Source organism: Salvia splendens, chromosome 4 (genome assembly GCF_004379255.2).
Source record: "Salvia splendens isolate huo1 chromosome 4, SspV2, whole genome shotgun sequence".
In the NCBI taxonomy this organism is placed as follows: Eukaryota; Viridiplantae; Streptophyta; class Magnoliopsida; order Lamiales; family Lamiaceae; genus Salvia; species Salvia splendens.
Window position 1 is genome coordinate 25,368,737 of NC_056035.1, and position 14,648 is coordinate 25,383,384.

The 14,648-nt window shown below is 41.3% G+C and overlaps 1 protein-coding gene across 1 annotated transcript; it reads left to right on the forward strand.

Annotated features, from left to right (window-relative positions):
- The first annotated feature begins 13,373 nt into the window (after window positions 1-13,373).
- LOC121800880 (thiamine thiazole synthase, chloroplastic-like) lies at window positions 13,374-14,255 on the forward strand. The gene has a single exon (XM_042200371.1). The coding sequence runs from the start codon at window positions 13,374-13,376 to the stop codon at window positions 14,253-14,255; it is 882 nt and encodes a 293-aa protein (XP_042056305.1).
- The last annotated feature ends 393 nt before the right edge of the window (window positions 14,256-14,648 follow it).

Here is a 14,648-nt window from a genome sequence, read left to right on the forward strand (position 1 = left end):
TATCAAGCTTTCTTCTTTGGTGAGAAAAGTGGCCAGTTGGGGATGGCCCTTCCGGCTCAAGGCATTTGCCACTACATTTGCCTTGCCGGGGTGGTAATTGATGCCGCAATCGTAGTCCTTCACCAATTCGAGCCATCTTCGTTGTCACATGTTTAAATCCTTTTGCTCGAAAAAGTATTTCATGCTTTTGTGGCCCGTAAACATTTCACATCGTACCCCGTAGAGATGATGCCTCCAAATCTTTAGGGCGTGTACAACCGCTGCTAGCTCCAAGTCGTGGGTTGGATAGTTCAACTCGTGTGGCCTCAATTGTCGTGATGCGTATGCAATCACTCTGTTGTTTTGCATCATAACACACCCAAGTCCCACTTTCGAAGCGTCGGTGTAGACCATGTAGCTCAGTCCGGGCTCTGGCACAACCAAGATTGGTGCAGTGGTCAGTTTCTCCTTCAAAAGTTGAAAACTTGCCTCACACTCTGGGGTCCAATTGACTTTTACCCCCTTCTTGAGTTGCTGGGTCATTGGCCTCGCTATCTTGGAGAATCCTTCTATAAACCTTCGGTAATATCCTGCCAAACCCAGGAAACTTCGAATTTTGTTTGGTGTCGAAGGTGCCTTCCATTGTTGTACCGCCTCAACCTTGGCGGGATCCATTCGGATTCCTTAGGCCGACACAATGTGACCTAGAAAGTTGACTTCTTTCAGCCAAAACTCACACTTGCTGAATTTGGCGTATAGCTTCTCGGTCCTCAATGTCTCCAAGGTGATTCGCAGATGCTCCTCGTGCTCTTTCTAATTCTTCGAGTAAACAAGTACGTCATCTATGAAGACCAAGACGAATTTATCCAAGTATGGGTGGAATACTCAGTTCATCAAATCCATGAATACTGCGGGTGCATTTGTCAATCCGAACGGAATTATAACGAACTCGTAGTGACCATATCTTGTGCGAAAAGTGGTCTTTGGTATATCTTCCCTTCGGACCCTCAATTGGTGGTATCTGGACCTTAAGTCCATCTTGGAGAACACACCGGTTCCGCGGAGTTGATCGAATAGGTCATCTATTCTCGGCAGTGGATACTTGTTCTTGAGGGTCATCTTGTTCAACTCTCTATAGTCGATACACATCCTCATCGACCCATCCTTCTTCTTGACAAAAAGCACAGGAGCGCCCCACGGTGAGACACTGGGTCTAATGAAACCCAGGTCCATAAGCTCTTGAAGTTGTATCTTGAGTTCCTCTAACTCTTTAGGCGCCATTCGGCATGGTGCCTTGGACACAGGCACCGACCCTGGCTCTAGGTCGATTGTGAACTCCAACTGTCGATCTGGCGGTGGTCCAGGCAAAGCTTCGGAGAACACGTCTGGAAATTCTCGTACAACGACAACATCTTCCACTTTCCTTTCTCCTTTCTCCTCTCCTTGTAGATAGACAAGATAAGCAGGACGCCCTTTTCTCACCATCGTACTAGCTTGAAGCGCGGAGATGATAGACGTTCGCCGGTTCATCGAGATTCCATAGTATATGGTGGGTTCTTCCCCCGGGGCTTGCAGAGATATTTGTCTCTCCTTGCAACGAATAGTAGCAAAATTCGCAGCTAGCCAATCCATTCCCAAAATTATGTCAATATCCCCCATTGCCATGACTTGTAGGTTGTGAGTGACTAGTTTAAGTTCTCCCATAATAATTTCTACGTTAGAGCATGTTCGAGAAACCTCTATTACCCCTCCCACTGGTGAGGACACCATCATCTTATGTTCAGATTTGTAAGCAGGCAAACTTAAGGTGTCCACACATAATTCAGATATGAATGAATGCGATGCGCCCGTATCAAACAACACAACGATAGGAGTGTCGAGGATTTTGCCCATACCTGCCAGGTTTCCATTTTCGTGACTTCCTTGTTCAATCTTGGGTTGTTTCCGACTCAAGGCATATGCTCTAGCCTGGGAAGGAAGTCTTAGGCGGTAAGGTTGTTGTTGTCGCGGAGGTTGATCGCGATTTCCCCTTGATTCCATTTGCGGTGCTCTTGGCTGCTGGCGGGGTCCTTGAGTGTTCTGCCTCGACTCCATTGCCACCCTCTAGCTCGGACACTCTCTAGAGAAGTGGTCGTTTCCCTCACAGTTAAAGCACTTAGTGGTGTTCTTGATTCTGCACTCTCCAAAGTGGTACTTGGAGCACACATTGCATTGGGGTGGCTTAGGTCGGAAATCGCCTCTCAGGTTGGATGGGTTTTGCCCTCCCCCATACTGTGGTCGGTTCTGGGTGGGCTGGTATCTCTTGTTGTCGTACGGGGTTCTATTCTCCTCCCACTTCCTCTTCTCTCGAGAGTGGTGTGGTGGAGGTAGTGCCAAAGTAGTGTTTTCCTTCATTCTCTCCTTGGGCATAGCTGCCTCAATATCTAGCGCAAGGGCTAACGCTTCCGCGTAGGGTAGTCTCCCACGACTAGCCAACGACATCTTTATTTCATGTCTTAGTCCCTCACGGAACTTTTCAGCCAGCTTCTCGTCAGTATCGACTTGATCAGGTGCATACTGGGTCATGCTGTTGAGCGCGCGGTCGTATTCAGTCACGGTCATGCGCCCTTGGGTCAAATTATAAAATTCTGACGCCCTTGCCTTCCGATAGCTCTTTGGTACGTACTTATTATACATTTCGGTCTTGAAGCCTTCCCAAGTCATCCCATCTGCTTGATCTCGGGGCATTGTCTTTATCCTGGTGTCCCATCAGAAGTCAACAGCCTCGGTTAGTTGGTAGGTCACACAACTCAACCGTTCTTTGTCATTGCACCCTAGGATTGCGAAGATGAGCTCCAATGCGCGTATCCAAGATTCGGCCTTGGCCGATTCTCCCATTCCATCAAAGACGGGAGGTTTTTGCTCTAGGAATAGCTTCACGATTTCACGGTCAACCGACAGTGGAGGAGGTGGAGGTATGGGTTGTGTCACACTTTCCTCCATCGTCTGAGGGGTAGGTTCAGGGTTCCCACGTCTTATGTTACGTCTTGGCGGCATTCTGATTCATTATCACACGAGTTATTATCGCATTTATTCAAAATCTAAGAATAGTCATGTGGTATAGTTGAAAAGTGGGGTTCAAGGGACAATTGCATCATAGGATAATAAAGGGCTTTTGCAAGGATATCAAAATACAAGTTCACAAAATGATAGCAAGAGCGCAATTACAAAATAGCCTAGCAAGAGGTAATTGTAACATAAGATAGCAAAATGCGATAGCTCAACAGGATGGTAAAAGGTAATTGTTTAATAGTGTAACAAAAGACAATTGTACAATGGAATAGCATAATATAAGGGCACAATAGGATGGTAAAAGGCAGTTGCACAACAGAATAATACAATTGCATAATAAGATGGCAAAAGGCAATTGTACAATTGAGTAGTCAAAAGATAATTGCACAATAAGGTAGTAAAGGATATTTGCACAATAGTATAACAAAAGACAATTGCATAATGGAATAACAAGGATAATTTCAAATCATGGCAAAAAGCAATTGTGCAATCGAGTAGTAAAAGATAGTTGCGCAATAGTACATCAAATGTAATTGTGCCATATGATAGAAAATGACAATTACAAAATAGTATAACAAAAGGTGATTGCGCTATAGGCTAGCAAAAGATAATCGCACAAAAAGATAATAAAGGATGGTACCAAATCATTACACAACAGGATAGCAAAAGACAAGAATTCCCCATAGAAATATCAAAATGTTGCCTCTAAGAGGTCTTAGTATCCATCACAATAAAGGCAAAAAGGGTAAGACAACGTGGAAAGATAATGGTAAGGTCATGCAAAAGTAATAAAGTATCAAAACATGGGGGAAAATTTAACAAGACATCCCAGAATTATCATTTCTAAATGTCTCCATCCTCATCCTCCTTCTCCTCGGTCTCTCCAACACTCTCTCCATGTGGGTCCTCCCCCTCCTCGTCTGGTTCCTCTCCCTCACTTTCCTCCTCGGCACCTACGGCCGGTGGGGTCATCCCGAGCATCCTGTCGACCTCTCTGTCTATTCTTAGAGAGGCCGAGATACGCATCCCGAGTCTCCTTCTCTTAGGAACACGGGAGACATGTGGCTCCTCGTCGTAGCGATACTTCCGCATGCGGGCTTGACCCGATGGATAGATATGTGGAGGTGGATCATGTGGCGGTCCGTCGAATGCAGTCGTCATGGCCGGAAGTAGCACCTTTATAAGGCCGACCAAGTCCCCCCGCGGTGTGTATTCGGGCGGGCTATACCATGTGAATGACTCAGACGCCTGGGCTACCCACTCGCTCCAAGGAGATGGTAGAGTGTGGATGAGCTTTTTGATTCCCGCGTGATGTGTGGCTCCCCCATACGCGTAAGCGTTCATCCATCTACTGTAAAACTCAGTGACGTAGGACATAAGGAAAAGCTTCCCATCCCACTCGTAGTCTTGGTAGCGCTCAACTGGGTGGTCCCTATTGCAGGAGTAGCGGTTTTGCATCGGAGCATAATACCGTTGGGCCATCAAAAAAAAAGAAAAGAAAACTCAGCATCATTCCAAGGATAGAAGGAGATAATGGGGTTTATGTTTCAAAGAGAGATGCTGAGAACATGATGCATATGAAAATGACTATATATATCAAAAGATTGAGCATCATGTCAAGAGTTTAAATTCCAAGGTTATTAGTTCGTGCGTTTTTCTTGTTTAGTCGAGTAGTGGTACGCCGACTTCCCCATAGGCTACTCGCCTTGCACTAGGAATTTCGCGCCTCCACGTTTATTATTATCGTAAAGTTTTATATTCATAGCACAAATTTCAACTAGGCATAGTAGCATGCTCAAGTTCACTCGCATAGATATTGTGTCATAATGCAATCGAATAATCACCATAGTATAATTTCATCCAACTCATATAAGTTTAACACATATTCGAGTGAAAAAAATACAAGTTCATTTTCATAACCATATTCATCATTTTTGGCATAAACGCAATTAACAATTTCACATCCAAGCCAAAATTCCAAAATGTCATATTAACTTTGATTCCCATAGAAATATCTTTATTTTCACAAGAGTAATATTCCCATCGCAATTTCCAACATTTCACAGGTTCGGACCAATATAAATCAAGATACTTGTTACCTCATTCTTCGTGGTTGGGCGGAGACGAGTTGTGGTGTTGAGCTTTCGATGTTTATCATTTAGCCAATTTACACATGAATAGATTTTGACTCAAACTAGACTCTTGGGTCCAGAGCGGAAAGAACTGAGGCTCTGATACCAAACTATTACGACCGCACTTTAGGGTTAATAAATGCGGGCGATCGTGATTTAAAAGGACTTAATGAACAGACATAGAAGGCTAGGGTTTTAACAAGGGTTTGACCAAGAATTTAAGCTTAATAAGTAAAACGACCAAGAGTATTTATGTTTAATAAATAAAAAGACTAAAGGTTTAGCATTATTCAAAAAGGTAACGAGTTTTCAAACATCCCAAATAAAATAGTTTTATAGTTAAACAAAAAGTATGTAAAGAAAACATCACAGAGGAAGCATCCAAGAGAAGAGTGATGTCATGTGTGAAGACACAACAACACTCGGAGTTTTAAAACAACCATAGTTCTCATTTTTATCCTGCTCAACACCACCAACCGCTCGGCGCCGCTCAACCTGCACATAGGGAAAATATATGCAGGGCTGAGTACTATAAAAATAATACTCAGTGCCTCATGCCGAAAATATTTTAAATAAAAGTATATGTTATCATGCCATACGTAAGTAACCATCGGGGTTTTACTTTAGAAAGGCCCGAGGCACCCAAAATATTTTCCATTGTTCAAAATAGCGACTGCGCAATCATTTTCCCATAGACGTCAACCATATCTGCCAATACATGACAAGGAATGCGGCCGCAAACCAGGTCACTAGACCGGCCAGCCCGTACACTAGCACACGGTCTACCATAGGTGTACACTAATCCAAGTAGGGTTTGCGGCCGTACGAGGACCCGAATTCGATTTATATAATAGTGGCAAAAAGCCACATCAGATAGGCACGTAAAAACAAATCAAGGCATGATAATCATAGTTATTTCCATCGATAAAACATTAGGACATAGTCCTTATTTAAAAGAGAGCCTACCTCGACCGTTTAGATTTCAAGTACTGCTTTTCCTTTGTTATCACACTTCGCGCACGCGTTATCACCTTTAGATGATGTGTATTACCAATTAGTCACAAACATTGACTTAATATTATGCATGTCCCCGACGGTTCCCTTTTCCCCATCAACATATGGAAATCACATCATAGCATACATCTTTGAATAACACATCACTTCATCATAGAGTGGTTCTTTAACCCATATATAAATCATGTATATCACTTATAACATAACAATATAGTCATCTTGTAAAGATAAAAATCTGGCAGAACTGCGCAACCATTTTATAAAAATCATTAAAAATTCACCCGACTTCCGTTGGGGCTAAAACTTTACCAAAACGCAGTAGACTCATCAAATAACTTCCAGTTTAAATTTAATATCAAAATACCCCTTTTTGGTCGGTCAATTCGAAAACGTAACCTACTGCTCGAGAAAACATTTTCTGGCAGAATTGCCCAGTCAACTTCAACAATTCACCAAATATTCATATTTTGTCCAAATGGGTTAAAATTCACACACAACATAGAAGACATCATGAAGTTTACTTAGAAAAAAGAATCGAACAAAAAAGAGTTCATTTGTTTGGTCAAAAATGTGTCGGAACCTACTGTTCGAACTCACAGTTTTTCATATTTCAACATTCGAATTAGGGTTTTATCCCCATTCATTCAAACACACCCTTTTCATGGTTTTAACACACAAACATTCTTAAAAGAGTCCTCACTCTCATGCTTTCATATAATCATACATCGTTCACCAATGATTCATTAAATCTTCATACAATTTCATTCAAAACGCATACACACATACAAATACAAATTCCCACCGATTAAACCCTTAGATTTGAATCCCCTACACTCACTATATGCATGAGGGAGTCAAAGAAAGTTTAGATGGAGAGGAATGAAGAATAGAGATTTGATTGTACCTTTCTTAAACGAAACAATCGGTAGAAACAAATATAACTCTTGATTCTTCAACAAACTCTTGGCAAATCGAAAGGATCTTGAGTAGAGTAGAAGAACAAGTGTGGGAGGAGTGGAGAAGAGAGAATGGCGTGTGAGAGAGAGTGTGTAGGTGTGTGGTTTGTGGTGGCTAGGGTTAGGGATTTAGTTAGTCTATATTTATAGAGTTGAAAATAAAATATCCCACAATTAATTGAAGATTTGGGAGAATAATCAAATAAAGATTTGAGAGATTTGGGGGGGGATGATTGGCGTGAATTTGAGGGAGAAATAAGGAGGATTTTCAAAAATCATGGGCTATTTAATTAGCCTATGATTAAATTTGTATTTCACGGAGCAGAATAAGATAATACGGAGTAGAATAAAAATCCTCCCAAATTATATGGTAGTAGGCATGTGATTTACTTCTCCCACAAGGAAAATAATTTCTAAATCTTTAATAAATTAAGGTAAGGAAAGATTTGCTAGGATATTCCAATTAAATCATGGAAAGAAATAGCTAAGGGATCAAAATGAATAATGAATAAATTCCCTTCTCCCAAAAATTGGGAGATTTCGAAATCTCCCTTAGAAGAATAATAGGGGTCGATTTTTATCATGAAGAAATAAGATAATTAGGCTTTGGATTTAATTTGGATAATTATCCCAAAATAAATAATTTAATCCAAGAAAAAGAATTCCTCTCCAATAATTAATAGTGGTCAAAATTTTCTCCATAAAAGGGCAAGATAATTATTTATGATCCTAATTAAATCTCACTCCCCTTAAAATATAATTTACCGCTATATATATTTCATTCCACATCAATTAATTTAAGCCACGTCATAAAATCAGCGAAATTGACTCGGTCAAATCAAAATTAAGTTACCAAAGCAACCACATAACAATTCGTCATTTAATTCGTGACAATAAAAGAAAATAAATGCAATCGTCTTAGGGTTCGAAAAGTGGGGCGTCACATCCTTAGTATCAGGAAAAGGTGCAATCGTTGTTAACCAGTTGTTCTGCAAATGCCTTGGGACAAGCAAGTTAGTACAAACTTCACTATTATGTGATGTGAATCTGGGTATTCACAATCATAGAATACAACGATGTCGAGGGCCATGGGTTGATTGGGGTCCGAGAAGAGGGTGGAGACATGTCAAGGTGCCAAGCCAAATTCAGAGGTCTGATTCAAACTGAAATTTCACTGTGAATATAAAATCCAAATGCACTCCTCAGACCACCATTGTCTTCATCATCAAAAGAGCTTCGCGTGGGTATCTTGCATGCCTCAATCGGATCCCGGATGAGGAAGTTATGATCATTTTAAGAAAGTCGCGCAATGTAGAAAGAAACACGCGGGCGGGTGTTTTGCCAACCCAAAAACACCCGTCCGGGTGATTTTGCCGAGAAATCAGTTTTTGTCCAGAGACTTCACGCGGGCGGGTGAAATGAGCCGTGGAAAACACCCGGTCGGGTGTTTTTTCCGGGATGTGTCTTTTTTACCAAGAATTGTTTTATTTTACTCCTTTTTCACTTCTAGTATAAATAGACATGTTAGGGTTTTTTCTTGGGAGCTTTGAACATTTTATAAACCTACCAAAGACTCCATTGTGAGCATTCCTCTTCATCTTTGAAGATTTATCAAAATCCCTTGTAGTTGCATTTTAATCTATTGTCGGGCTTAGATTGAATGTTAAGGTATGCAAATCTAGTTCTTGTGTTGCTAGTTTTGTAGAGCCATTAGATTCTTGCTTTGGTGAAAGTTGCCTTGGGTTGTCTTCATTGTTTTGTAGAAGGTCCATAGGTTCCAAGCATCTATCTAAATCATAACACCTTCACCTTCTCCCTTTTTCCACCATTTTTATTGTTTCATTTCTTGTTGGGTTTGTTTGGGTTATTGAAATATTTACAAGAGCAAGTCTGGGGCAAACATATGTGTCTTGAATCCTTAAGATTTACATTATTTGGTATCAAGAGCCATTAGTTCTTGTTCTTGTAATTGTTAGAAAATTATAAAAAAAAGAGATACTTCAAAATATATCCATGGGCTTTAGCTATAAATTGATATATGTGTTCTTGGGTATGTCAATGTGATTGTTCCAAAGTTGTAGACCAAAAGTACATCAATTGTTGGGTCTATTGTTGTTGGGTGAAATTGTGCACACAAAGTGTTTGTTGATTTGTCCCATTGGCCTAGCACCTTACTTTCACTTATCTTTTGGCTTCTAGAACTAGTAATTATTTGCCTAGTTGCATATCTTGTTTGTGAATTGTGCTACCCTTGTGGATTATCATCGTTGAGAGCAAGTGAGGGAGAGTATCCTAGCCACCAAAATTTCTAAGCCTTCCGAGAGACATTGGGTGTGAGTTTTGGGGAAAGGGGTACATATTATGGGAAGTGAGCTCCTCACTAAATTCTCCATTCTCGGGTGTGTGTGTTGTTTGTGTTACTAACAAAAAGGGACTTGTCCCTAGTCTTGTGCAATTTGTTTTGTAGGTACTTGAAATGGTGAATGAACTCTAGGCATGACTCGCCTATAAATCAAGTTGTCTCACCATCCGATGTTACTATCGAAGAGATGTTCTCCTCAATCATGAAGGAGATGCACGAGGTGCGGGACAATGTGAATGCTATGCAAGGAGGATTTACGACATTTCATGAGGATATAAGCCTTCTTAGAGATAGAGTTAGGAATAACCATTCCATAACACCTAGTGACCGAGAGAGACATGGTAGGAGTGACTACAAGTCAAGGTACCATGATGATGGACTTGTTAGAGGGAGTAGGAGGGAACGAGCTCCAATGTTTCATAGAGAGTCTCACTCTAGGTGGATGAGAGATCATGATCGTCATAAGGTGCATGAGTGGTTAAAGGGGGAGAAAGTCTCAAGTAAAGCAAGTACGAGCTCAAGCCCTCGACATGGTGGTGGAGACACAAGCCGAAGAAGCATCCCAACAAAGAAGGTGGACCTATCTCATCCTAGCTATAACACGAAGATTTCGTCGTGGTTGTCATCCAATTTTCCTCTTTCAAAGAGCTTGATTCAAAGTGAGTGTGACAATGTTAACTACATTGTTAAAGAGCGTGTCAAGCATATGGTGGATTTTGTTGCCAATGATGATGAAGAGCAATGTGAGGATGAAAAAGAGTCCATGGTCATACATGAATTAGACGCACGCCCAACTTTCAATGATGGTGTGTCTAGTATAGTGGAAGCCAAAGACGAATGTGAGCCGTTGAATGCCCTTCAAATCTTGAACACCGAACCAAAGCTACATGAGGTTGCTAATGGAAACAAGCACTTGAGAGAGGATCGAGAGAAAGAGAAAAAGCTAGAGAGTGAGGGCATGCTTCAAAAGGCAATAGAGTGTGAGAAAAGGCGAAAATGTGAGACGCAAAAGCCAAGAGAGAGTGGTGGGGGTGAGTATGAATCAAAGAAACCAAGAGATAAAAACTACAAGCATGTGAGGAAAAAGAGTGCTTGTTAGATTCTAAGATCAACCTTGGGAGGGCTCTAAATCACCCTATCCTTTTTTCCCTTGGTGAGGAGAATGACTCTTATTTCACTAACTCTTATGACTTGTCTTTTCTCTTTGATGACTTTAGGAGACAAGAATTGGGAGGATTAGAATGTGAACCCCGAGTCGTGGATGTACCGAGTAACTTCTTACCGGTAATAAGATCATGGAAGCAATGTCAAGATGAATCACTCATAACCCAAGGTTCAAGTGTACTTGATCGGGATTTGAGGACAAATCCTTCAAAAGAAGGAGGGGATGATGTGAATCCAGGTGTCCTAAAGAAAAATCGAAGAACCGGATTTGAGGACAAATCCTTTCACAAAGAAGGAGAGGATGATGTGAATCCGGGTATTCACAATCATAGAATACAACGATGTCGAGGGCCATGGGTTGATTGAGGTCCGAGAAGAGGGTGGAGACATGTCAAGGTGCCAAGCCAAATTCAGAGGTCTGATTCAAACTGGAATTTCACTGTGAATATAAAATCCAAATGCACTCCTCAGACCACCATTGTCTTCATCGTCAAAAGAGCTTCGCGTGGGTATCTTGCATTGCCTCAATCGGAGCCCGGATGAGGAAGTTATGATCATTTTAAGAAAGTCGCGCAATGCAGAAAGAAACACGCGGGCGGGTGTTTTGCCAACCCAATAACACCCGGCCGGGTGATTTTGCCGAGAAATCAGTTTTTGTCCAGAGACTTCCCGCGGGCGGGTGAAATGAGCCGTGGAAAACACCCGGTCGGGTATTTTTTCCGGGATGTGTCTTTTTTACCAAGAATTGTTTTATTTTGCTCCTTTTTCACTTCTAGTATAGATAGACATGTTAGGGTTTTTTCTTGGGAGCTTTGAACATTTTATAAACCTACCAAAGACTCCATTCTGAGCATTCCTCTTCATCTTTGAAGATTTATCAAAATCCCTTGTGGTTGCATTTTAATCTATTGTCGGGCTTAGATTGAATGTTAAGGTATGCAATTCTAGTTCTTGTGTTGCTAGTTTTGTGGAGCCATTAGATTCTTGCTTTGGTGAAAGTTGCCTTGGGTTGTCTTCATTGTTTTGTAGAAGGTCCATAGGTTCCAAGCATCTATCTAAATCATAACACCTTCACCTTCTCCCTTTTCCACCATTTTTATTGTTTCATTTCTTGTTGGGTTTGTTTAGATTATTGAAATATTTACAAGAGCAAGTCCGGGGCAAACATATGTGTCTTGAATCCTTAAGATTCCCATTATTATGGGTTCTTGGCCCTCTCCGATATCATTTTAACATGTAACTAGTGATTATACAAAACTACTCCTTCCGTTCTACAGTAACAGAGGCATTTCATTTTGAGCATTCGTTTTGAAAAAATCATAATAAATGGTTAAAGTAGAGAAATAGTAAAGTAAGATAGATAATATGGTAGATAATACTCTTCTCTACACTATTCTCTATCTTACTTTACTCTTTCTCTACTTTAACAATTTATTATCATTTTTTCAAAACGAGTGCTCAAAATGAAATGCCTCTATTACTGAGGAACGGCGGAGGGGGTATTATTTTTGTCATTTCACTTTGAAAATGAGTGTGTTTGTTCTTTTGATGATATATAAGTTGAGCATGTTGTAACTCTTTTTACAAAATCAAATCTTTTTATTTGGCGTTGAGATGAGGGAGTATTTTGACTTCAGGAAACCGATTAATATCAAATAAGGTGACAATGTACGAGCTCTGATAGTAAATCATTTATCTCTTATTCATTGATTTTATATACTTGTTATGGTAAAAGCTATATAGGTGGTACATGGTAGGGGTAGAAGGTGTAAGAAATAAGTAGCTATATAGGCTGATACTCCACCTTCCCATTCTCATATCCCTAAATCAATTTGCATAAACAATTAAACTCAGTCATAGTATATTATTCGAAAAGCTATAATGTATGGAAAGAAACTATTTCTTTTGGCTGAGCTGAGGGAATACGTAAAATAGTTTAGTTGGGTGATAAACTGATACGTGGTGTGTGATGGATCGATCCTGGAGAGAGTAGACATGTAATGTCGTATGGTAACGATACATATGCGAAAGTGGTTTTCTGTTAAATGTCAAAACATGCAATGATCCAGTATGTTATATCGATGGACTTATTGGGTCATTTCTATTCTATTTTGGTACTTTTTTTACTTTGCTTTTGGGGAACACGGATTTACTTTCTCTAGTCAGTATATCAGAATTACAAGGAGAAGAATGATTTTCATGTTCTATCTAAAGAATGTTATGTGGAGTTATACTTATGTATTTTATTATTTTTCATTTAGTGTTTTTTTAATGTGGTTTTAGTGTTATGAATCGTTTTTTATTAATAATGTTATTATTCATTTTCTGTGTTAGTCTGGTTTCGCCAATGATTATTCTTTTTGAATAAATCTTTAAGTGAATGATGTATGGATTTATTATGGGATGGTCGTAGTTTTGAAATAGACTAAAGTCCCAATTTGGTTATTAACATATTGCGTTTTTTTGATTTTGGTCCAAAACATTATCTTTTGAATTATTCGGTCCCTCACATTTGAAATCGGATCACATTTGGTCCATTTTGGACGGTTCCGCCAAATTTTTGACGGTTTTAATTACCGGGTCACAAATCCGTCACTAATCCCTCACTAACTGGGAGAAACTGATCCGTTACTAATCCGTCACTAGTTCAAACTCTCACTCTCACTTACCAATCTCTCAAATCAAAAACTTGTTCAAGAAATCACTGACTCACCAATGGCAGCCATGGCAACAACCACCCTCATCTCCTCCCTCTCCAAATCCCACACCAAATCCCCCTTCCACGGCTCCTCCATCCCCATCAAATCCACCCCCCGCCACATAAAATCCTCCGCCACCATCTCCGCCGCCGCTTACAACCTCGACGCCTTCAAATTCAACCCCATCAAGGAGTCCGTCGTCTCCCGCGAGATGACCCGCCGCTACATGACCGACATGATCACCTTCGCCGACACCGACGTCGTGGTCGTCGCCGCCGGCTCCGCCGGCCTCTCCTGCGCCTACGAGCTCAGCAAGAACCCCAGCGTCAACGTCGCCATCATCGAACAATCCGTCAGCCCCGGCGGCGGCGCGTGGCTCGGCGGCCAGCTCTTCTCCGCCATGGTCGTCCGCAAGCCCGCCCACCGCTTCCTCGACGAGCTCCACATCGCCTACGACGAGCAGGACGACTACGTGGTCATCAAGCACGCCGCCCTCTTCACCTCCACCATCATGAGCAAGCTCCTCGCCCGCCCCAACGTCAAGCTCTTCAACGCCATCGCCGCCGAGGAGCTCATCGTCAAGTCTGGCCACATCGCCGGAGTCGTCATGAACTGGGCCATCGTGTCGATGAACCACGACACCCAGTCGTGTATGGACCCCAACGTCATGGAGGCCAAGGTCATCGTCGTGAGCTCGTGCAGCCACGACGGCCCCTTCGGCGCCACCGGCGTCAAGCGCCTCCGCAGCATCGGGATGATCAACACCGTCTCCGGGATGAAGGCCCTCGACATGAACATGGCCGAGGACTCCATCGTGAGACACACCCGGGAGGTCGTCCCGGGGATGATCGTCACCGGGATGGAGGTCGCCGAGATTGATGGCGCCCCAGAATGGTAAAGATTGAACTCTAATTTGTTAAGATCGTATTATTTTGATTTCTGATTTAATTAATTGGAACTGGACAACATTTAGACTAAAGTCTCAATTAGTGATGGATTAGTGACGGATCAACATCTATTGATTAATTTGTAGACTAAAGTCCAACATTTTAGACTAAAGTCCCAACATTAATTAATTTGTAGTTTGCTATGGACTTTAAATTAATTAATATATTTTTACTTTCAAGAGTTTGTCTAATGCGAGATGTATGTTAAAATAATATATTTTGCTTTACTATTATTCTTGGATTAAATCCAAACTTGCCAGGTTTCCGAATAATAAAATTTTTCTCGAACACTTCTTGGGGATATAGTTAAACTGCGAAAGCACACGATTCAATGTAATAATAAA